This window comes from Centrocercus urophasianus, unplaced genomic scaffold (genome assembly GCF_019232065.1).
Source record: "Centrocercus urophasianus isolate 14NV4802_14NV808 unplaced genomic scaffold, USGS_Curo_1.0 seq_10, whole genome shotgun sequence".
In the NCBI taxonomy this organism is placed as follows: domain Eukaryota; kingdom Metazoa; phylum Chordata; class Aves; order Galliformes; family Phasianidae; genus Centrocercus; species Centrocercus urophasianus.
The window spans coordinates 74,101,328-74,126,842 of record NW_024884142.1 but is presented as its reverse complement, the minus strand read 5'-3'; the positions used below and the strand labels follow the sequence as shown (position 1 = coordinate 74,126,842).

The 25,515-nt window shown below is 44.6% G+C and overlaps 1 protein-coding gene across 1 annotated transcript in view; it reads left to right on the top strand.

The window, feature by feature from the left end:
- Positions 1-25,515, top strand: part of MDGA1 (MAM domain containing glycosylphosphatidylinositol anchor 1) — a 126,065-nt gene that overhangs the window by 54,650 nt on the left and 45,900 nt on the right. Inside the window, exons 6-8 of the mRNA XM_042821995.1 lie at positions 581-850; positions 1,228-1,557; positions 4,381-4,674. Of these exons, the coding sequence (XP_042677929.1) occupies positions 581-850; positions 1,228-1,557; positions 4,381-4,674 (894 nt within the window). The remainder of the gene's footprint in view (positions 1-580; positions 851-1,227; positions 1,558-4,380; positions 4,675-25,515) is intronic.

Genomic DNA, 25,515 nt, shown 5'->3' with positions numbered 1-25,515 from the left:
GTTGTCTATACATTTTGAATAATTCCCAATTGTTCAGCGGTGCATGAAAGAGCATCCCAGGACTTGATTTACAGTCTGCAGGCCAACGTGGAAATCTATTTGATACCTGTGTGATGGGTGAGGGTTGCTATTCATGGTCTGGTTTTCCAGACCATGGATTTTCCATTGCCAAATTATGTCTTATTATTTTTCCTATCTGTGCAAGGAGAGCTTGTCAGGCTTTTCTCCTGAACTGAGTCCTAAGCCTAGAGAACTTGCAGTGAACAATCTTAAAATACTGTACCTAGCTGTGTCCCTTTTCTGAGAAATGGCTGTGGGGTGTTTTAAGCATGGCCTCTGGTCTGGGTTGTCTGGAGGCCCTGCTTGCAGTTTTCTAACCTTACAAGAGAAGGATGCTTTAACTCAAAAAGGTGTGTTAACATTAATTCATTACAGGTAAAAAGCATTACTGAGTCCCTGCAGCTCTCCTTTCTCAAACCAGCTAACTTCAAGAAGAAACCCTAGAAAGAACAAAGCTGTTGACAGGTGAGCGGACAGGTCCTTTTCAAGCTTAGAAGTGTCCCTCTTTGTCCTCTTCCAGCCCCACCTGCTCTGAAACTGTCAGTCAATGAAACATTGGTGGTCAACCCTGGTGACAACATCACTATGCAGTGCTCTCTGACAGGCGGTGACCCACAGCCAGAGGTGCTTTGGTCTCATTCTCCCGGCCTGCTGCCTCCCAACAGCCTTGTGCAAGGAGGCAACCTCACCATCTGGAGGATCCGCGTGGAGGACTCAGGATACTACAACTGCACAGCCATAAACAACGTGGGGAACCCAGCAAAGAAGACAGTGAACCTACTCGTGCGGTGTAAGTTGCTCTTTTTCTCAGAGGAGGAGTTAGATTTGCATTCCCCCTGAGTGTTCTTATACAACTAAGGGATGCTTAGCAGAAATCAGTACTCTGGAGAAGCTGTTGTGCAAGCTTCTGTGCTCCCAGATCAAGAGCTGTGCTTTGGCTACTTCCAGCCTCATCCTAGGCTGCATCGCTATCCTGGGCTAGACAGGGATCCTAGTCTTACAGGTGTGAGGCCTTGGGGATCTCTTGTGGGAGCTTAGCTAGAGAAGGTCTTGGGACATATATATTGTACAGAGTTGCTGCCCTCCAAAGGAGTGAAGGGCTGTTGTCTTGTGTCATGTGAGGCTCTTTGCTGACCCTAAATGGTTTTGCATTTGTGTTCATTCCAGCCATGAAGAATGCCACGTTCCAAATCACCCCTGATGTGATCAAAGAGAGTGAGACCATCCAGTTAGGGCAGGACTTGAAACTCTCATGCCACGTGGATGCTGTCCCCCAGGAGAAAGTTGTCTACTCCTGGTACAAGAATGGGAAACCAGCCAGGTTCTCAGACCGGTTACTCATCACCAGGAATGACCCTGAGCTCCCACCTGTGACCTGCAGCTTGGAGATTATCGACCTGAGATTCAGTGACTACGGCACCTACCTGTGTGTGGCCACCTTCCAGGGAGCACCCATTCCTGACCTCAGTGTGGAGGTGAACATCTCCTCAGAGACAGGTGAGCCTTTCTGTGACATCTGGGGACCTTCTGGACATCACATCCTCCACCTCCATCCCACAGTAAGACTATTCAAAGAAGGCACCAGAGTGTTCAGGAAGATAGAGGAAATGATATTTCACCAAATTTCAGAAGTCCTTTTGCTTAGAAGGGAGTAAAAGAAAAAATAAAGCTGTTCATTGCTTTCTTTGGCATAGCTTATGAGGAATATTTTCAGAGCTATGATCAGAAGATTGGTATCATCTGTTATAGCAAATTCTGTGGAAAGATTTAATGTAATGTTTACTAGATTGCAATTTCAGTCTGTGTTGGGTACTCTCTGCAGGACTCCATGTGTCACAAATGCCCTTCACCTTTAAAACCAGGGTCAAAACCTCACCCTGTGGGTTGGTGAGGACAACCCTAAGATATAGGCGAGCTTGAGAGTCTCCCTGGGGACTAAAATTCAGAGTCTCAGAGCTGCATCTTTGCTTCTGGAAAAGCTGGTGGATCCAGGTCTACCCTTCAATGTATCCATGTCATCTTGCTGTCTTTCCAGGACCTTGAGAGTATGGCACAATACAAGTTATCTGGCGAGGGCAGTCAGCTGCTCATAGAGCTTGTCTTGAAGCTTCATAAGAAGTTTATTTTCAGTCTCTGGTTGTGCTGAACCCATTATTTGGGCTGGTCCCAATGCCATTTCTGGACCCTTATTGCTTCAGCGCCCTTGCAGAAAGCAGTGTTGTACTGCTTCTGCTGATTCAGGAATCTGTCTCAGCAGAAATGCTGGGACCAGTCTGCTCCCAGTGAGACTTAACTCACATTCACCAGCAGCCTGAAGACTGAACCCCTACCTTGCCATGGACCGAAAGACACCATGGCTGGTGCTTCCACTCTGCTAGCAGCCCCTTTGTCCTGTAGGTCTTGCGTGGGGGTCACCGCCACTGTGAGTAATTCTTTTTGCCCAAGAGCAGTAAATGCCAAAGTGCACTTGTGTTTAAGGATACAAAAGGGGGGAGACAGCAAAGAGCTGAGAGACCCTGGATGATCCCACCAAGGAGCTGGGCAGCTCTGTTGGCACAGGGGTTGGCCCAGGTTCCCAAGGGAGGTGTCTGCAGCAGTTGCTCTGTGCTGGTGGAGAGTGAGAGGCATACACTCACATGGGTTGCTGGTGGCGAAGGTCATCCTGGCCATTCTGAAGCCTCACTTCAGCAGCTTGGTCCAGCAAAGCCCCTTTTGTGACTGAGGGAGTGAACGCCATTGTCCTTGCTGGAACAGCCCTCAGGTAGCATGAGCCCACCAGCAGCAACCAAACCACATCCAACACGTGGTTCCTGCATAAAATCTTGGTGGGTTTTCCTGAGTGCAGGATCCGTGCAGAAGAGCAGCAGTGGCAGTTCCAACAAGAAAGACCTGAGCTCATCAAGGTGGCTGCTTCCACAGCGTGGCTCTGAGGAGACAGCTTTAATTAAAAAAAAATCTTCAAATGCAATTTTCAGCTTTTCCCCATGGAGAAAATTACTTCTAGCAGGTAAGTGAGTGGCTGCTGGCACTGTTGGCGCTGAGAGTGTTGTTGTCCATCGCGCTGCACAGGACAGGGTGTGATGAGGTTTCCCCAGCCCATGGGAGACTTGTAAATTGAAAATGCAGCCTCCTTGTTGCATTGGGAGATCACTGCTGAGGGAGATGGGGCTGGAGCCATCCTAAATCTTCTTTAAAGCAGCTGTAGGCTGTAATGTGTGCAATTATTTAGCACACTCTTCCTTGCTGGAACTGAACTGAGCTAATATTGGTCAGGCTAGCTTGTTACAGCTGTCCTAAGCTTTGCTTTAAATGGAAATGAATTACACAGTTATGGAAGTGTCAATCCAAGTGTCACCATTGTCAGCTGGAAGGGCTGAAAGAGGAGCTTTCAGAAAACGACTGCTGCCCTTCCAACTCAAATGATTCTATGATTCTATATTTACTTCAGTTGAACAGTTAACTCAGAAGCGTAATACAAATTAAATGTCAACATTACGTGGGTTTTAGCATGAGCTTTCCCTTCCTGGGCCTTTGGTGAATGTGGGGATGTGAACAACAAGCTTTCCCCAAAATCTCTCCTCCCTTCAGCTTGGACTTCTTTTGAGCTGTTTGTCAGCAGTTTTGTTTGCTGTCTCAGAGCTGTTTTTTTCTTGAGCGTTTCAGTGCCATTAGCTCCAGCTAGGCAGCAGTTCTGCTGGGTGAGCTTGTGATGCACAGGAGTGACATTTGCTGAGACCCCTCTCTCTGGATTGAGCCAGAGGTGTCCAGCACATTGTGAATCTCAGTGTAGAGTAAACAAAGACACTTAACAGAGATGGCTCCTTACTGTGGTTTAGCAGCAAACAGAAGTCCTGGGTGTCTGACAAGGCTGGAGGTTTACTAAGCACTAATCCTATAAATCTCTGTTTCTGTCTAACCTCTGTAAGAGGACTAGATGCCTTTGCAGAGACATCTTCTATTTCTTGGTCAAAAGTTTGCAGTTCGATTTAGGAAATTTACTGACCAGAAATAGAGAAATGGATGAAAGAGACTTTTGCAGTAAGAGATGGGAGCTGGCAAAATGTTCCAGGAGAGCTGGCAGTTGTCATTGACACTGGGGTAAATTTTTGGAGAATCTGGGAACTTCCTTGGTACCATGCAGCTCCAGACTCTGTAGGATGGTTTACGTGGGCAGTGTGTTCTTGTATGGGTTTCAGTAATACTATCAGCGTCAAGTTGAGTTCAGGGTTGCTGGAGTGATGCAGGCACAAGCATCTTGGGAATGTTTCTTGCTTATTGGAAATCAAGCGTAAAACCAGTCCCTTTTTATCTCCCTTTTAGTGCCGCCAACCATCAGTGTCCCCAAGGGTCAGTCTACCATCACCGTCCGGGAGGGCTCCAGGGCTGAGCTGCAGTGTGAGGTTCGAGGGAAGCCTAAGCCACCCATCGTCTGGTCCCGAGTAGATAAGGAAACCCCCATGCCTTCAGGGACAATGACGGTGGAGACATATGATGGGAAGCTGCACCTGGAGAGCATCAGCCGAGAAATGAGCGGGACCTATAAGTGCCAGACAGCCAGGTACAATGGCTTTAACATCAGACCACGGGAAGCCCTGGTGCAGCTCAACGTGCAGTGTGAGTATAACATGCAAGAGGAATACCGGTCTGAATGCCTGTGTGAGTGCAAAGCATCTCTGTCATACTGAGTACTGCTTTCAGGCAGGGCTGGCGTTTCTTACTGGGCTGAGATGACATGTCTCTTTTATCTGAAGACCTTTGAACAGTTTGTATTTAATTGGCCTGGCTGCAAAGACAAGGGTAGAATACTATATGGGTAGTGTGTTGCAAGTGGAAGAGAAGGGTGTTGTCTGTGTTTGTACACAATATTTTTCCATTTCCCTATCAGTTGAATATTGCAAAACAGCTGCTTTGCAAAATGTGCATTCAGGGCATATTAAAAAGGTTGTGAAGTCAGAATTGTTCAGAAGATAGCAAATGAATGTCAGTTATGCCATTTCTACCTCATAACCCTTTCTGCATCTTAGTTTCCCTAGCCTGAACCATTTTGCCTGGAAAGCAGCACTAGGCAGACCCTCACATGGACTGCGTAATTCCAAATAGTTTCCATGCAGATCATGTGAGCAACAGAAAACTGACTGTTAGCATGCGGCGTATTGAGTGATTTCAGTGATGGGCGGTGTTCCCAGCCTTGCTTTGATGAGTATATCTGTGCATTAAGGTGAGTGCTGCCTCACTCCTCCCTGGCTCACTCTCCAAGGAAAGAAGCAGGACTGGAGCAAATAATCTGGCTGAAGCCAAGCAGGCATACTGCTGACAGGTGCAAGCTGTTGAGAGTACAGCAGTAACAAAAGTGTGCCATATCCTTCAGGCATATTGGAGTATTCTAAGATTCCCCTTTAAAAACAGTTTGCCTGTCCATTTGCGAGCACGTCAGCAATTGAATTATGGGATGGGGATGGGGAAACGTGTGCAGGTTTTCATGAAGTGGAAATGTGTGTGGAGAAGATTCTGTGCAGGGTGGTTGTGGGTGCCTTGATTTAAGCTGTTTTGGAAGGCAAGCTGGGATGAGCATATGGTGCATGGGAGGATGCAGCAGAGAGAGTGATCCTCACCCCAAGGATGGATGGAGATACAGCAAAGTCTCGCTCTGGAGCAAAGAACAATCGGATCTGCTGGAGTCCCCAGTTCTTGCTGGTGTTTGAAAGTGATGCTGTCCCCACTGTATGGCATTGCAGAGGGAGAGGCAGTGCCCAGTATGGGATGAATTCAGGCTTGATAGGTAGTTTGGAGGGGAATCACAGCCGTATGTCTTGAGTTGGAGTGGATAGACACAATTCTCCATGCAATAGATAGTAGGCAGAAGCCTGAAGTTGTTGTGGGTATGGCCTGTGGTGTGATTGATCCACAAGAGGGAAAAAAATTTGAACTTCTGTATAAAGAGTAACTTGACATACTCTTCCTATAACTTTTCCTGAAGCCAAGCAATGTTTTGTTGTGATCTAGCCCAAGTAACAACAGTATGATCCATGCATAATAAACAAACTGTGAAACAAGAAAGGAGGGCAAGAATTGCCCACATTGCTTTTATATCCCCTTAAAAAATGGGAGGAAAAAAAGCCAACAGCAAACAGCACAGCCCATGTTTATGCCTCTCATCCTAGTTTGAGCAGCAGGAAGGAGGTGGGTGCAGTGGCGGGGCAGCAGTGGTTAATTGAAACGTTGCTCTGCAGTGTGAGGAGCTCATTAGTCCGGTCGCTTGCTCTGGAATTCTCATCATATCAGAAATGGGGATCGTGTGGCTTCTGCAGCCTCCGTGATGAGTGCTTCCCACCGGAGGGCCCGGTTAGGTGATATGCATCCACAGAGCCGCGTGCGCCCACCTGCGTGTGTGTGTGTGCATGCAGACGTGCCTCTCTGTGTGCCTGGGTGAGCTCCTTTTGAACCGGCTCGCTCAAGGGAAGAGTGAATTCTGAGTGATAATGTGGCTGTTTCTCTGATTTGCTCCAAAGCTAAAGTTGCAAAATCAATACAGCAGATCTGATTAGATGTCAGAACCTGTTTCTATGTTTCTTTTTTCTTTTCCTTTTCTCCCCTTGCCCTCATGCATATAGTTACGTATTGTAGCAAACCAGCCCAGAAATAGGCTTTGCCAACTGCACTGCAGTATTGGAAAAGAGAGCAAGAAGACAAAAAGAACAAGACAGCTGTCACAAAAAATTGTTCTTATTATTTTTTTTCATTTTGCAAGCAGAAAAAGATGTTCTTTTATCTTATGAGCAGTAATTGTCTATCATCAACTCCCTGACAGGCTGGCTAGTCTGCTCCCTGGACTTCTTGGTCTGAACTGTAGGGGGTTGGAAGATTAATAAGTTCATGAAAGTCCTTGCAGCCTCATAGGTCTGTGGTTAGGATCAAGAAATGTTACATACTGGTTAGAGGGAGAGATTGGGCTCTGCAGAACTCCTGGGGATCTAGCTACCACTCAGTGTGACAATTTCTCGTCTTTTCCCATTTCTTTAAATCAGGAATAAAACTGCTCTGTCTCTTCAAGGATATGTGAGGCATAATAAACAGCACTTTGAAATCTTGGAACAAAAATAGCCATGGAAGGGCAGAGTGCTGTTGTTAATAATATCAACGCTATTGTTAATGCTGTTGTCAAGCCTTTTTCTAGGATTAGGTACTTGCTCAAGAAAATCCTGGCAGAAAAATGAATCCTCTGCAGAGGTGGGTTTGAATTGAGGTCTGGGTCACTCTGCGCAGATGAGATCAGCATAAGGCTGTAAAACACCCTCTGGACTTGAAAATGTATGGCTCTCTGTGCATTTTGGATTAGAAAGTATAGTATGAGCTAACACGTATGAAAAGAGGAAAAAAAGTCTCCGTGTGGATCAGTGAAAATGATGTTACCTAGATGCAAATTTAGCAAGTACATAATATAAAAGAAAAAAAGTAATAATAAAAATCTGTGCATTCTGCAAGCCTGGTCAAAATAGCATTTCCATAAATTGCGGAGAGCAGGAGTAATGCAAAACTCTAGCTATTGCAAGAGCTGGCCTTTGCAACAACTTTATCTTGTTGTGGTGATATTACATCTGTTCTGTTAGAGTCTTACATAATAGCACAGTGCAAATTGCAATCCCAGTACACTGTTCTGCTTGCATGATTACGTGCCAGCCCTAATGCTTTGTCAGTGCTGACCATCATGTTACGTGCTTCTGGACAGCTTTGTCAAAGTCCAGCTCAGCCCTACCTCCTCATAACACCTAATCCTTGATACATGTCCTCCAGGGAATATTTATGTAGTTCAGTCTGAACAACGACGCTGTTTTTCATCTTTGGGTCACACTGCAGATGATGTCTAGGCAGAAGGAAACGCTAGAGAATGAATAAGATGGCCTGAGAACTTGACCCCCTCTCGATCCAAAATAGTAGTCCACAGTCATCTGGGATTGGTCTCCAAAGAATTAGACTTACTGCCCTTAGGTTGAGTTTTGCACTGTACAGTGGGGAACAGGTGGATCATTGTTTCATCTTCAGAGCACAGTTAATGTTAGGTGCAATCAGGAAAGTAATCTGAAATTGTCTTTGGAGGGGCATCCACCATAGTTAACAGGACTTCAGGAGATATGTGTAGTTCTAGTAATGCGCATGGCTATAAGGCCAGTAACAAGGACAGTGATGGGGTGAGAGACAATGGCCTTAAGTTGCAGCAGGATAGGTTCTGATTGGATTTTAGGAAAAATTTCTTCTCAGAAAGTGGTATTGCATGTGATAATGCTTTGGAACAGGCTCCTTAGTGAGGTGGTGGAGTCACCATTGTCAGAGGTAGTCAAGAAACATTTAAAAGAGGCACTGAGGGGCATGATTAGTGGGCATGACAGTGATGAGTTTATGGCTAGACTAGGTGATCTTAGAGGTCTTTTCCTACCTTAATGATTCTATGATGAGCAGACCTGGCTCTGCCCCCATCTGAAAGGCAGCTAGAATACAACCTGGGGTGGCATCTGTTGCCCTTGCTACTTAAAGAAATATTCAGGTGCAGAATCCCATCCAAGCCCACATGCTATTGACTCATTTCTCTTTAAAATTCTCCTGAACCTATTGGCAGTGCTGTACATTAGGTGGGCAATAGTCAGCATCAGTTCTTCCTGTTACCTATGTAGCAAACAGAAGAACAGGGAGCAGAGGAGGGAGTGATTATGTCAATAAGTAAGGCATATCACTGGACCAACGCAACTAGAAATGAAAATGCACTAAATGGTTTCAATCAGTGTCAGTGCTCTATGCAGGTACCCTATTAGTTCTGGAACATAAACATGGATATTAAGTACTTCATTAAAAGTGCTCTTGAGAAATGCTCCTGGCATGGAGATGGTTCTTCAGAGTGGTTATGATGGGGCTTTGGGCTCCTCAGAGCTCCCTGCAGCTCTCCTTGTTTATGTGAAGGGAGTCTAAGAGAAATGAGACTGTCCCTGGCCAGTGCTGGTTCATATCTGTGACTGAGTTGGTTTATCCATCTTGCTGCTTGGGCCATGTGAGCTGGAGTGTGGAGCCATCTGCTAAGAGTTTTAGACTTGGCTGGTTTAATTTGTGAAATTATTAATAGTAGCTGTTTTATTTTTTTAATTATGATTTTAATCAGTGAAGCCTAGTCTGACACTCTACTTCAAGTGGAGGAATGCAGTTCAGAAGCTTTATTGGAAGCAGGAGGTAATTTTTCTACTCTTACAGTGGCTGAGGCTTTCCTGTCCTTCCATTCATGTTCAGTATTGTTGTGCTACATCCCACAGGTCTTGTTCCTAGCAGAGGGAAATCTGTCCACTTGTAATAACCAGAGCTCTGGGATGCTAAGGGTGATCTTAAAAATTAACTGAGGTTCTTCTGGAAAAAGTGTGCCTGCATTCGAAGTCATGGGTAAACCTTGCCTTTTGTGAATTCAGTGTTTGCCAACCTGGGCACCTTCATTAGTGAGAAGAGAATTATTTGCAGCTACAGGCATGACCTCAACCCACCAGTATGAATGGGCAAAGCCTGACTCTGTCATTTGGTCCTACTTCAATCAAAATCCTCCTTGTTTCCTTTCTAATTTGTTATAGGTTTGTGTGACTAAGCTGAAAGCATACATTAATTCTGTTTTTCCATCAACACAGAACCCTCCTCGTTAAGAGTTGAGAGTTTTGTTCCTGTTTGTCAACACGCTTTCAGCTAGCAGTGCTGTCTGGGATTACGTTGCTCTGAGTTTGTGTTTGTGCATACAGCTCTGTCCTCAGTGTTACAGCGTGAGGATTGCTCACTCGGCTGCCCAGTGCCTGTGCTGCTAGCAGCTAATTAGAGTTGTCAGTCTAAGGACGGGCTGAAGAAGGAATCCATTTCATTCAGTCATGGCTGTAAACCCAAATGGCCATGGTTCAGAGCACAGTAACAACCACAAAGGATTAGCTGGCCTTGGATTTGTTTTAACAATTACCATCTCTTGGTCCCAGGGCCTGGCAGACAAACTGTGACATTGCTTACATTATCTTCAGACTGAATCTTAAGACGGGGCTGTATCAAATGCGGCCAAAGAAAGGATGGCTCCTGTTTGTCCAGGACCTGTTGGCCCTATCCCCCTGCCAGCCTCATGGCATTGAAGGGCAGCTAGTCTGACATGCCAAAGGGTGTTTGGCCAAAACTTACTTCTTTGTGCCTGCCTTTGTAGTCTTTATCTTCATGGATCAAAGCCTCAGGACACCCGGAATTGAATTTTTGTAGCATTTGGTATATGCAGCTTTGGAGGAAAAAAAGTTTTTCACAGAGTAAAGCTGCTGTATGTATTTTGATCTGCCAGACTTTTTTTTCCTTTCAGCACATGGAATTTGTTCCACAGAATCCTAGTCTGCACTTGCTGCCTGATGGGGAGGATTCTTGTGTGCTGCCACTCTGAGATTTTCTTGGGCAGTCTCCCTTGTTTTCTGAGAGCTTTTCAGATTTACCTCTTTGATTTGAAATGGTTTGACAGAGCATGTCTGCATGCTGTGGTGACCAGGAAATGTATGAAATTTGAGATGTAAAGCAGAAGGTACATATGGTGGGGAGAGTTCACTGGAGCGGTGGTGACTGGGGAGCAGATTTAGATGCATGTTGGGTGCAAAACACCATGAGGCCTCCACACTGCATCGTGGGGAAATGGCCATGAGAGAAAAGAAGGCAACATCCAGACATATGCCTCAAGAAGGGGGGAGCTCTGGGTATGCTGACTGGATTGCAGCCTGCTTGTGCTGCCATTTGGCCTTTCAGTGGCCCATTTCTCATCTCTGAGCAACTCCATAGTTGTAATGATAGGTTGAAGCAAAAGCCTACGTGAGAGCTCCTTGTCTAGAGAGATGAATTTGTTTGTTCAGATGAGAACTGGTTTAAATCAGCTAATCTATTTCTCAGTTATTGTAAAGAGAAACAAATACCTGTTCCATAAGCTGCTGTTATCCTGTTTTTGGCCATATTCTCCAGGAAGAGCAACTTAATTTTATCAAGTCAGAGAGATGTCCACACTATACAATTTTGGCAGGAAAGGAGAGACAAGACCTGCGCACACATAGAGGATGGCAGACAGCCTTGGTCATCTCTATGTAACTGCTCACCTACTGTGGCCCTCCTGGGGTTGAACACCACATTTAGTGCTGCTTAAATTCAGATACTCCTCTTAAGATTTTCTTGCTCTGGCAGTCACTTTCCCTTTCAAATCTAGCTCTACATCAGCTTGTTAGGTTAAAAAAAAATCTCCAGAATCCTCTCTGGTGCTTTGTGCTGAGCCTCATGCGAGGCTGCAAATGTACATGTCTGGTCTGGGTGTGTCCTTGTCTTTAAGCCATGTTAGTATACATCCACAAGTTGTTTCTTTGGTTTTGAGCCCTGTTGTTGATTTTAGGCCATGAGTTAAACCATCTGTATCAGAGATCCCCAAGCTGTGATGCAGCTGGTGGTACCCAGACTACATTGAGGCAGCCTGGCTGATAGGAGAGGATATCCTGCTTCTGCTCTGGTTTGCACAGGGATGTCATGCAACTTTCTTCTCTGACAGTGTATTTACTTCTGCCACGTGCCTACAACCAGTCAAAATTTATCTTTTGGTCTGCACAGCACCATAGGCATATGGATGAGTTCAGAATATGGGCACTTGAGCAAGACAGTGGACCAAGAGCCATGAATCCTGAAATGTGGGTTGGAGGGATATCCTCTGCAGAGGTGGTAGAGGGGACTGGTACCTGTTTGTGTGAATTGAGTGTCACAGCTACACTTGGAGGAGAAAAGTTTTAAATGTGGGGACCCAGACTAGGGTTACAGAAGGTAAGAGGATGGGAAGGCTTGTTAGCAGTAGCTCTATTTTATTAGAATGTATGTACACCTGAGCAAAATAGATTTGCAGAGGCATGTGCTATACTGTGAGCTGTGTGGTACCACTGGCAACAGGAGACATTGGGCAAGGGAAGTGCTAGATAAAGGGAGTTAGTTAGAAAACTGCAATCAGCTTTCATTTTAGGGCTGGGATCACAAGATGGGAAAGGAGGGAACATCTTGTTCCTGCCAAATCCTGCCTTGTGGTGACCAGAAAGCAAACATGTTGAGCACCCAGTGGGGGAGAGAGATACCATGGAGCAGGGCTCACTGGGGGGACCAGGAAGGCACTGAACAGACAAAAAAAGCATCTCATTTTCTTGTAATAACTCACAGCCACTGCAAAAGCATCCGAGACACAGAGAGAGGTGAAAACAGCTGCCCACGTGTGCAAGGGAGTATATAACATCAAACCTAACACAGAGCCTATGCTAGAGGAGCTGGGACGTGCTGTCCCCAGCCTCTTTGACAGGGAGAAACAATGAGGTGCCATGGCAGTGTGCCAGCGGCTTTGCTTTTCTCCCGTGATTTTTTGGCCATAAAACCACCTCATGTAGCACCAGCAAGGGTACTATCCCTCATCTTCTCAGTGCAGAGCTATTTCCTTCTAGCTCACTGGAGGACTGCAGCAGGCATAAGGAGACAATGTGCAGAACAGTGATGCCACGTTGAAGGAGGAGATGTTGTGCAAGGAAACCCCTCTGAGACACCCATGGTATGAACAGAAACCATAACAGGAAACTGAGCATCTCAGGGAGGGGTCTAAATTTTAATTAGCTGTGACCATACTGACCCTGAGCTCTGAAACAGCACCAATTACAGTCACTCCTACAGGGAAACTGTTTGCATGTAAATTACATTACAGAAGTTCTCAGACTTTCCTACAGCTTAATAGGCCTTTCTGCCACCAGTTTTGTGCTGGGACACTGAGGGTCACTCAGTGGGAGGCTGAGGGCTCCATTTTTAGGAAGAGTGTAAGACTTTTTGGAGACACCTGTGGGGGAAGAAAAAAAGTGCTCAGTTACTAGTTTATGCTTTTTTACTTGGTTCTATCTCTGAGAAAGAAACTATGTTTTCTTTGAAGCTAGAAAACTGTTTTCTCATTGCACAAAGATTGTATTTCCAACATGCGCTTCTCATCTTATTTCACTTCGTATAGTTTCTTATTTGCATCCTTCTTTGCCTCTTTATTGCAAACACAAATAAGTGTGTGTGCACACGCTCCTACCTTACCTCAGTTTTCACTTGTGATTCAAACTTAATTGGTCTCTAGGACAGAGATAAAACAGTCAGTTTTCTTTTATGAACCCAGTGATGAACATGTGAAACCCTTCTGGTCCCGGGAATTTACAGATGTGGCTAAATTTCTCAGCTGCATGCAGACTTGCTGCATTTTGCATGATTTTGGAGTCCTTGTTTCTGGGGTCATATGCAATCCCAGGAAACCATGGAAATTTTTCATTACTGTTGACTGTGAGGAAGCTGACTTCTGAGTGTTCGCTTTACTTGCCAAGCTACAAGGGGATGAATGGAAAGTAGAAGAGACTGAAAATTACTGCTTCTGCAGGGAAGAGGCATCTGGGATAGATCCCTGCTGGTAAAGAAAGAATGGCAATTGAAGGCCAGTCCGGCTCATCCTTTGTGGGCTCTTGATCTGTTGAGACCCACTCTCATGACTGGAAATCTCATCCATTGCAAATGTGCTGCAACTCTAGGCAATACTCAGCCATGCATTTGATGGGAGGGATTGGTTGGCACGTCAAAACTTACAGGTTCCTGACAGTGGCTAAGATTGAGGTCAAGAGAACAGTAAATAATGGTGGCATTTGCACAGAGCAGGGATTTTCCTTACCAAGTGCTGATTGTGAAAAGATTTTACTGCCCTAATCATAAGCTAGAATGTGGTAGCTCATAACAACTTAATGCAATATAGATGGGCTTAATAGTGCTAGCTCTGCTGGGATTTTCTTAGCAGTTCATATCATATGCATAGAACAGACCCTTCAGCCAATATCATGCTATGCTGTAAAATGGGGAACTGGGGGTTAAGGGAAAGGGAGCAGTGCTCCATGTAAGGCAGATTGCTGGAGAGTATAAAGTGTATAAAGCCATGTTGGCTGTCAGCTGTTAACTTCTCATTTTCCATGTATTTCAGTGTAGTTTTCAGGAGAATCTGCTCTGTGACCTCAGTGGGTGCAGAGGTGAGACTGCCTGGCCTGTAGTTCCCCAGGGCTTCCTTTTCTCCATTTTTAAAAATGGGAATTATGTTTCCTCTTTTCCAGTCAGTGAGAACTTCCCCAGACTGACACAACTTCAAAAATATGATGGATAGTGGGTTAGCAACTTAAGTCAACTTAGTCCCTCAGTAAGTTGTTTCCCTCAGGAAGTTGTTCCAATGGATTTTTACTGCCACGGTTCAGTTGTCATGACTTAATGTAAGCTGGTCTCTTTTCAGTTTCCAGATACAAGCTCTGTTTATGCCTTTGTCTTCTGACATAAAGAGCTATTTGTTATTAGCGGCTTCTTTCTTGTGTAGTCTGAGGTACCAGAACCAGTCATCTCTTAGCCTTTTTTTCAGTACACAGTCCAGAGTCTTCTCTGCCATTCACCACAATGCATGTTTTCCAGTCCTTTTAATCATTTTTGTAGTCTTTATTTCTTTTTTTCAACATCATTCTGGCAGCATGTCACCCCTATTAAACAGATTTTTTGAAATGATCCCATTGATGCAGATACAGCAGTGACGCCAATTTCACAGTACTTTCAGTTATTCTTGACTTAATCATACCAAGATTTTGACACCTTTGAACTACACAGTTATGCTGGCAGTTGACATGGTTATATTGACTCGGGCTCCTCCTGGAGTCATTGTCTCTTTTTTGACAAGAGTGAAACATTCTCTACTCAACAGCTTTTTTTTTTTTTTTTTTTTCCAAGTCTTTACGTTTTCCAAGGCAAATTGAGTGTTCTTACTATAAGCTCATTCTATCAAGCAAACCAAGCTGTCCTGTATGAGGCATCTCTCAAATATTTTATTTACTACAATGTATTTTCTGGGCTGGAAGGGACTGTGAGCCATTTGGTCGAGAGAGAGGTGTCCCTGCCTGTAGCAGGGGGGTTGGAATCAGATGATCTTAAAGGTCCCTTCCAACCCAAACCATATTATGATTCTATGATTTTTACCCACAGATGTTAGTATCTTATTGTGAATGGGTGCTTAAGGATGGTGATTCTGTTACTGCATGTTGAAATGCTGTATTTCTGTGGAAGGGAAGGAAGCAAAACCCAAGGCACATCCCAGAGCTATGCCAAAATCTGCACACAGCCACCCTAACTGCAAGGGAGAAATTATGTATGATACTGGATACGCTGCCAGATCTGGGGAGTTTGTAATCGATATTCTCTAGCTATGCCAACCTGCTTGCTGGCTCTTTGACCTTGGTGGTGATGTGAAATAGCTTCAGCGTAAGAGGTTCATGTGGGATCTCACCAGGGATGTCTTCCTGGGGAAGGGCTTTCCTTTCACTACAGAGATCTCAGTGGTGTGTGCACCAATTTAAAATTTCTTTTTGAACTTTTTCAGTGAATGTGTTTTTAATCTGTTTAATGTAGTTTACATTTGAATAGTATTACATCTTCAATTAGTCTGTCATGTGGAAGCAAGCCAGAATCTTTCCAATGCCTGAGGATGTTATGACAAGATAGTTACTTTTCTTGTTGCCTTCTCAAACACTACCCAGTTTGTCTGCCAAGGACCCATAAAACCATATTAATCACCATTCATTTTTTAATTTGTATCCCACATTCATCTTCCGTAAGTTCTTTTTCTGAAATCAATGAGGAATAAAAAGGTTTATTGCTGTTTTTTTTTTTTTTCTCCTGAGTTTTTCTCTGCTTATGTTGACCCAGTGAGTTCACATCTGCACTCTTATAAGGTACACAATCATGGTTGATACAGAGTACTTTTATTTCCTCTGGTGTTTGGAGGTTGCTATCACATACTTCTCCTCAAAGGCTTGGCTAGATACCCTTTTTTTTTCCCCACATTTTCCTACTTTCTATGTCATTTTGGAGGTTTTGCAATCAATTGTTAGTCTGTAATCCTACCATTTTTTCACAGATTAATTCAGGCCTGGATTTGCAGATCTACCTATGCTTGCACAGAGAGAAGCCTGTATTTCCTTCATCTCTGGCTTTTTTTGACTTTTGACTTTAGTCAAAAAATCTAGCTACCAGATTTGAGTCCATGCAGATTCTTCCCAGGGCTGTACACAGAATTATACTCTTCCTCTGCCCACCGCAGTGGGATGGCTCAGCAACCACTATTGAAACTTGTTTAGAATGTCTTTTTGATCTGGTTCTGAAAGGTGCTATCTACCTACCACAGAGAGGGTGGAAGCAGCAGGATGACATGTTGCAGCATATGCTGTCTCAGTTCCTCAGGCAGAAAACTGCTGATGGACCAACTCAGGCCAGCATCCAGTTTAAACTCTTGATGCAATGGATGTGAATGAGGAAGGTAATGGCTTTACTTTTTGTGCCCCCAAAAAAGCTGGGAATGAAAATGAAGGAAACTGTATGGAATAGATTTCAGGCATGTATCTGTTGGACCAAAATCCACTCTGACCGGGGGGTTCCCAGATGATCTGCAGAACGTCTTCATTACTATCAAAGTTCTCATCAGTTGACGTGAAAAAGTAACTGTGAGATAGGCACATGCCCACACTGCAGGGGTGCTGATTCTCCAAATGTTTCCACTAGTGCTGGCCCAGAAGCAGCCTGGAAAATCAAATGTCAGAGAAGGTTTATCTAGAGGGTGGGCTTGCTAATGATTTCCTTCTCTTGCTCCAAGACCAGAGGAGGTAAAACAGAGCTGGTGGGGAGGTCAGGGAATCAGGCTATGTCCTTGAATAATTGCCAGTGTGTTAATGCTTTCTTCCTATGCTCTCTGCTGCAAGAGGAGACCCTGAACTCTGGAGAGTGATTTCTGGGAGACCACCATATGTAGAGCCCTCAGGAGTGACAGTGCTTATCCTAATGCAAGGGAAGATGAGAGCTGCTGGGCTGTGTGGGTGCTTCTGCAGTCAGGTCAGTGTGCTGCTGGTCTGGAAAGATGGTGGCAACTTAGAGAGGGCAAGAAGTTTCCAGCAAGAGAGTGACTCCTCCGTAGCTTGATCCTGAGCCCTTCTCTGGTTTTGCACTCTCTTTGCAGTAGATATTTGGCTAGCAGCAGAAGCAGATCTCTCTGTAGTTCAGGGTCTCTTGCTGTTAATGGTATGAGGTTATTAAGAATGTATACACCAGGCTCAGCATGTGAAACTAAAAGGCTAAATTATTGAAACGGCTGAGAAATAATTCTAAAATGTGAGACCAGATGTCTTACAGCCCACTTTTCTTAATCCGTTTATGGCCGGGGCCTGGTTGAGGCCCAGAATCTTCCACTGTCCTGCCATTGGTATTATCCTAACCTAGAGGCAGAAAGATGCCTTCACAGGGATACAGGTCATCACCAGTTTTGGGAACAACGTGCAGAGAGATGATTTTCTGTGACCAGCAATCTGCTAAAGATGCATTTTTGAGAAGTATGATGGTTACTGATATGACAGATAAAGAGTTGGTTTTGGTTGGGTTTTTTTTTTTGTTTTTTTGTTTTTTTCCCATTAGAATTGTTTAATAGAGAAGGAGTTGGAAGCAGGGACTTATGAAATTCACACTTTTAAAGGCATGCAGGCAACAGTACGAAGGACAGAGAGTGAATACAATACTCTTAGATGGCAGAGACTGGTTATTTGGCAGCTGATGTTTTGGAGCCAGTCGCTGTTCTGAAAGACCCCAGCCATTTTCTCTGATGGACTGCCTGAACTTATCTCCGTTTTTCCAGCCTTCATCCTTGATTGATCTGATCAATCCTGATTCATCTGAAGATGATGATGACAGTGATGAACAGGTAACCATCCAAAGAGAGAGACAGTAAAAATGCTAATAGTTAAAAATGTTCTCACCTTTCCTTTCTCTATTCTACCTCTGCTGACCCTGTGTTTTTAAATTGTGTGCATTTCCTAAATTCCTCTATGCACCACCCGCCTTGTTATATTAACTCTTGTGGGGAAAATTGCTTTAATATCTGTTGACCTCGGCTGCTTCATCTATGAGACTGAACATCTGACATAAATCTTCTCATTTGAGCATCCTTTTAGCCTCCTTCTGAATGGTTACGTTTTCATTGTCGTCATCTTCCTCAGATGAATCAAGATCAATCAAGGGTGAAGGATGGAAAAATGGGATAATGATGACAGTTAGCAGAGCAGGATATTAAACGACTGGCAGCAGAACTCAGAAGCAGCAGATAGAGAAGTGATGGAGAACTGGGTGTTTTCTCTACGCTGATTTCTTCCCCCTTGATTCAAATTTCTTACTAGGCCTGATGTCTGAGGAAAAGTCTGGTTTGTGTAGGCAGCTTCTCCACTCTATAGATAAGAACCACCGCATTGACTTCTCCTAGTCTAGCTTTGCCCCATGCATCCTTTTTTCTTAATAGTATAGGCAGAAAATTTGAAGTAAACATATTAAGGAGTGCTGGTTAATATTTGATTATCTTAATTGCCTTTGGTGGCCCTCCTTCCCTACCAGGCTCTTTCTGGCTTGGATCTTTTCCCTGTCCAGCTCTGGCACCACCTCTGCATTAAAGGACATCTGATTTTTTTAATCAACACTTTTGCTCTTGGCTATGCTGCCTCTTGCTGTACCTGCCTGTTTTGAAAGCAGCTGTGGAGGGATCATCTAGCACTCCCAATTCAGCTTTCAAACTGAAAACAGAAGGTGAGGTAAGGCTTGTAGCCCAACTCTGAGCAGAAGGCTCTGACCACCTGTGGCTCTGACAATCACCGAATTTCTAAAGAAGGAACTCTCCTCCCTTTTGACAGGATTGTCATTCTCAGAGGCATTTTCTCCTGCAGCCTCCCTGCCTCTAACTTTCCAAACATATGGAGGTGATTGAATTGCTCCAGCAGCTGGTGATGGAATAAGAGCCTGTTGCTACTGGGCTGCTGCTTGGAGCCAGTAGTCACCTTTGCCTGGTAGCTCTTCTGGGTGTAGGTAATATCTTCCCTGAGAGACAAGGGGAAAAAGACAATTCCTTGCAGGCAGCTGCATATTCTGGACAGGAGCCCTAGCAGTGGCACTAATTGGATGCTGTCTGGAGTCCAAAGATTTATTGCTTGATTTGCTATAGGGAAAGTGCTGTCTGGTGTCTGTTTTGCTTTCCAGAGTAGCTCTGCCGTGGCACAAAGCAGCTGAAGCACAGGAGGTGGCACCTGTCCAACAGCAGGACATGCCCGAGTTTCAGATGCATGTTATGATTCAGCTTATGGATGAACTTATTAAACAAGGCACTGAAAGTCACGGAGAGGTTCACGTAGAGGGAAGGCACTGGACACAGCAGAGATGTGAGGGTTGTGGGTAGCTTAGGCTTCCTGAGCAGCCATGCAGGAGGGAGGTAATGTCAAATAGGGATTCCTAGTCCTGAATTGCCTTCTGGAGATGTACCTCACACTTGTTGGTTTTGGGGGAGGTGGCCTTCATGAAAAGATTGTTCACCTTAAGCACCTCAACAAAGAGCCTGAAGCTAAATGAGTTAAATTTGGCCTTTAAAGTCCTATTTTAGCTAGTTTCAAGCTTACTGTCTTAGCTGCGGGATGATCAGTTCTTTTTTCACTTTTTCTGATCCTCAAGAATGTGGAAGACGTGTCATAGGACTATGAACATCACAGATGGGCTGTTTTTCTTCTATTTTCATTTCCTTATATTCTGGATGGAAGAATAAGGAATATGTTCTGCTGCAGTGGGCCAAGAAGCTCTGTTTCTGCTCACGTGGTTTTAAATGGTACTGGTACGTTCTCTGCCCTATTGTAGTTCCTCATGCCCTGCTTGTTTTTGCCAGGCATGTGAGGAGAGTTAGAACTGTATATGCAGTTTTCTCTTATACTTTTCTCCTTCCCAAAACTGTGATTCCTCTGGCATTTAAAATTCTCAGGCAGTATTTCTGCCCAAAGAAAACCGAAATCTAACACGAAACTAAAGCTGTGCTCCTGTCACCTGAAGAGCAGAGAATGGAGAGAACGGGAAAGCTTGTAGATATGTATATGTATCAAATGCCAACATCATTTGTCAAGAACTCCAGAGAGAATTTGGTCAAAATTTCTCTCATTTTGGTTCAGGTTGGGAACTACTGGGATAGGACAGAGCTGATTACTAGAATGTAAACAGCTATGGGACAGCTTGCAGTAGGCTTAAGCAGCAGCAAGGGAATGAGGTTAGATGGTAACAAAAACTAGTAACTAACCCCCGACGTAGGAAAAAAGATGTGAATTTCACATTCTCGAAGAATAATCTTATTTGGTTCTTTGTGGTTTGTTTTTGCTGCTTTTTCTTTTCCCTCTCTTTAGTTTGTACTGGCAACGAGTTTCTTTATTCCCAGAACTACCCAGTTGAGTAGCTCACCTATGAATTATTGAGTAGTAAAATAACTGGTCTTCTGCCAAAAGTTAATGCATATGGGATGCTTTTGGGGAGAGAGTATCATTGGCTGACTGTTAGTGAATGTTTGCATCTAAACTATTTATATGCTCTTGGGAGCAGGATGTCACTCCCAGCCCAATTTGTTAAACAGAAGCATGTATTAATGGATGCATGTGTATGAGCCAGCATCTTGTTATCTTTTAGGAGACAGAAGTATAAACCTGAGTGAAGAGTTGGTGGTCTGGCAGTGCTCCAAATGGGAGGACTTCCCTCTTATGGGTATGTGGGTGGGCAGGAGAAAAACAAATCTGGCATAGCTGTCATCCTGCTTCACCACGCTACAACCAGCAAAATTGCATGTGAGTTAAAGACAATATTTTCCAGCATCTCTATAGTAAAAGACTAGATATGGCTTATGCCAATGGCTGGACAGTAATTGAAGGCAGCTGTGAAACAACCATGCTCACTGTCTTACCCTCATTACTTGTTTTGTGAACAACTTTTCTAATTGGGTGGTATGTGGGTGGGGGGAGGGTTAACAGCGTGCATTTCAGACAAATATGTGTGTGCCCTCTGTACATACACCATCTTTTCCCACTTAGTCTTTCTTAATTAGGGGAGCACGCTGTTTTGAAAGCAGGCACTCAAAGGTAAGCGAGGCATGGGAACGCTTGTCTTTGTAGTGTCTTGTTAGCACAAATTAATTGGGCTGTGAGTCTGAGTGGAGTTCCAGCATGTCTGGGGCAGATCTTTTTTTATGGAGACATAAATGTGAGGCAGAAGGAAATTCCCATCCAGGATGGACTTTCTTGAAACTGCTTTATAAGGTGAGCGAGGGAGGTCTCATGCATTAATCATCACAGCTCATCATGCAGGAGAGGAAATTCTTTAGCAAATCCTTCTTTATTAAAACAAGGTGAAGATGAGTTGAGCTAATTGGCTTGGGAAGTTCAGAGAAGAAGAAAGCAGAAAAGATTGTTGTGAATATATTTTATTTGCTCTTCTCTTAAAACCAGTCAACCAGCACACAACTAAGCCTGCTCCACTCAGAGCTCAGGTCTTCTGGTCCCTCCACCCACTTCTCTAGCAGAAAATGTACTCAAAGAAACTTGTATTGTTTGAAATAACAATACTTGCAAGTTGGCTTTCAAGCATTTTGCAGAAATAAATATTTTATCTCTTTATACATGAGGATGCTGAAGTGCAAAGACAAAAAGCATAGAAGGAAAGATATTCTGGCTTCTAGCTCAGATTGGTTGAGCAAGCTTTTCTCCATTTCCCCTCTTCTATCTCAGAAAGCAACAGAGGAAACTGAACTTGCAAATATTAGTTGGATATTTGTCTTCAAATGGAAAACTGCTTGGTTGGTACCCAACGTGCATTGTTGGAGTATGGATTATGGATGCTGTTTTAGAGAACAAAATTGCTCAACTGTGATTTCACACCCTTGTGACAAAAGAAGAGCTTCCTTCTTGCTTGAAGGGAAAGCTGCAGTCTCTCCTGGAACTCAATGCATGGAGTTTTCTAGTTTCTATGAAGGCAGGATTGCGACATATTTAACATCTCAGATTATGGGTCAAGGAGCTGGATAAAGAAGGCACCCTCTGCTGGCACCCAGACAACTCTGGTATGACTTCAGGAGGGTATCTATCAGAATTTAAATGGATGTTGGATGGAGTTGTATAGATCTTATAAGGCCTTGACACAGCCGTGCTCATTTCCAGAGACAAATTGCTGACTAACATCTTTAGCCACTTTGGATAACAAAATGTAGCTAATAATTGTGACTACACAGAAAGCACAGTCTTTCATACAAGATTTTCTGTATGTTCTTTGCAGTTCTAATCCTGTAAATGAGCAGTCAGTTATCAGCTCACACACACACAGGGTGAGGTGAAGCCTGTGAGCAGGAGTCCCACTGATGCTGTAATTGCATGGCTTGGCTTGAAGAGAGTCATTCAGTAGAGTAGGCTGGGTGCTGTAGAAAATAAAGCCACTTTCTAACCTAGCAAGACTTGGCACTGTTGCTGCTTCTGTTACATGCTGCACTTTCCAGATTTAAGTGAGAAATGTAAATTTTTGTTTAATTGGACTGGTGTTGGAGGACAGAGTAGATCTTGTTTGCGGTTCGTTGCTGCCAGTCTGAGGTGCTCTAGCTTCATCCTTGGAGGAGGAAATACACCCAACATCAGCAAATGCATTTTGGAGGCATCTGAGCTTGACAGGAATGTGCAGCACTCAGTTGGCATCACAGAGATCACAGAATAGCCCTCCCTGAGCTGTGTGTGAGCATAGTGACGCCTCACTGTAATACTGCATGGAGACTATGGTTTCTCCAGCAAGTACTTTGGATCTGGTGAGGAAGAACTAACCTCCCTTCCTCGAGGCTAAAATAAGAACAGGCTTTTTCAACAAGTATTTGCAGGCTTGGCCACAGCCCAACAACCAATGCTTTTCTCTCTTATCTGACAGGACAGTACGCTTCAGTTCTAGTTATTCCCAATGAAACCAAGAAAATGAGAGGTTATCGGAGCACAAAGTAACACTCCCTGACACTTGACATTTCTTTGTTGTGCTTCCCTTGCTCCTGCCCTTCATCATTGTGAACACCATGCTAGTTTAGCAGCCCTGTCAGTGCAGAGCATCTGCTCTGGCTCACAGCAAGGGAACTGCTTGCAGCCTGGCTTTACTTTAGGGCGCCTGGCATGCTGGAGTAGGTTGCCTGTGTTGGGCTGATTTGATTTGTTCCTAACGAGCAGGTGAATGATTATGTTTCTTCTGTTGCACAATAATTCTGCTGTGAAGGCAGGCTGCCCTGCCTGTTGTCTCACAGCAGCCGCATCTTAACAAGGTTGTTGGAGGAGCCTTGCTCCTTCATCGCTGCCTACAGCAGCAGTGTGCTGCTCTCTTCACCCCCTTCATTGCTCCTCCTGCTGGCTGGCTCTTCTAGTGCTAAACAGCGCTGAGAGAAAACAACAATCGTCTGCATTTGTTTGCCCTGTTGTTTGCAGGTGAATCCCGGTGCCCTGCGCATGTAGAAGGTTGGTTGTTTTTTTACCTTCCCCTTGAAGCATAGCAGCCTGCCTCCTGGAGTGTAACTGCTGTTTAACAGAGCACTGGAGATCAGGGAAACATGGGAAGACTTTGGAGAAGCCTCTGTGCAAGGACCCTCCTTTGGAACCAGGGCAAAAACTGAGGCTGATTTCCAAGCTTCCAGAAGAGTACTACGACAGCCAGATGCTGCTGTGTGGAGCAGATATCTTCCTCACAGCCAGAGTCATGTTTTAGGTTTCTCCTCACAGACGGTCAGAGTGCCAGCTCATCTAAACAAGCTCTCTTTTGTACTTAAGCCGGAGATGATAAAAGACCATTTGTTAATCTGCTAGGATGTGCAGTCTGGATCCCTGCCTTAGCGGTGGGCCTCCCCTTTACGGGTAGCCTACTCACAGAAGTGCGGGCACCCCAGCAGGTGTTGGAGGCCAGAAACTGATATCTGGCACTGAAGTTGCTGTTGACTTTTCTTTCCTATCCATCCCTCAGCACTGCCCCTTGCCATGGTGCTGCATCCATTGTGCTGATAGCATGACCTGCTTCAGCTCTCTCTACTGAGATCTCAGGAGCTTTGGTGCCATCAGAACAGTTTGTGTTTGTTTGCTGTTACCTCATGCCAAAGGCGAGAAAATGTAATCAGTGTGTACTGTATAGGCACTTTCAGACATTCCCTTCACAAGGTGATAGCATAGTAGCATAGGTCCCGAGCCTGTCTCAGTGCAAATCAAGTAAATCCCATTTCCCAGCTGAGGAAGATTAAATATTTTCTGCATCCTTGGCTGCCGTGCTACTTCTGTGACCTACAGAAGCAACTGGACTGTCTCAGCCCCAGGCCCTCCCACAGTGGAGCTCAGGGGATATCCTTCTGAGGACCACTTTGTCCTCTTTCAGATTCTTTCTTCTGTAACTGTTCCATGCATGGGTGCTGTTCTCCCATTCCCCTCTCTTCCTCTCATGATATGGATCATTTTGAGTACAACCAGAGCTGTTGTGCCATAGGTTTTTTGTTTGTTTTGTTTTTTTAATCCTTCTTTTGTCTTTAGTATTTCCCCTTCTCCTCCTCCCCACCCCCTTTTTTTTTTTTTTTCCTCCTGTCACCACCAGCTGGCTTTGATTATAATGTGAGACCCCACCATCTTCAATTAAGGAGCAGATGTAGCCCAAGAAATGGGATAGCAGCTAGGGATAGAGATGACACATTCATGCCACTAGGTCTAATCAAACAACTTCTCACATAATTCTCACTGTGAGGTGGGAGACGTGTATGCCAAAGGCAAGTCAGTGCTTGGAGCACCTGCTGAGACACATTGCTAGCAAAACCATCTGTAATGAGCTGACCACACCACTCAGCACAGCAACGTGAGTTCAGTCAAGGGTTGCTTTTAATCCACTTAAGCACAGTAAAGGGCCCAGAGGCTGAGAGCTGAGAACAGGTATCTAGAAAACAATCAGCCACTGTTGACTAGGGCTGCCAGGTAGAGGGGGTCTTTCTATGCTCCGTACTCACAAATTTGACAGTGTTTGTAGGAGGGAGGACACTGCATAGCAGAGCTATGGGGTGGCTGCGGTAAGGATGGAGAAATCACTTTTATTACTAAGCTGCAGGAGAGTCTTGTTGGGGTCAGGCTAGGGGAGGGGATGGGCTGCTGCACTGCAGCATTCCAGGCACGTCTATTTCTGGGCTGAAAGACCTGCATGCAGCTGTGTCTGTGGCACAGTGGGTGCTGTGTGCTGCAAGTCTGGGGACCTGGCTGTGCTCGGCAGCTCTTTGGATGCTTAGAAGAGTCAGGTGTTTTTGTAGACCTATACTGTAAGGAAGTTGTCAGTAGAAGAGCAGATACTTTGAATCCAGAGGTAATTTGTGACAGTGGTGGAGCTGCTATAAGCCTGCTCTCCCTCTTTTCCATTTGGGCTAACAGCTGTTTTGTTTTCAGGAAGCCTTCCTCATTTTAGAGAGAGAGAGCTTCTGGTTATTCCCTTGCGCTAGTGTTTTAATTAAGAGTTTATTGCAAG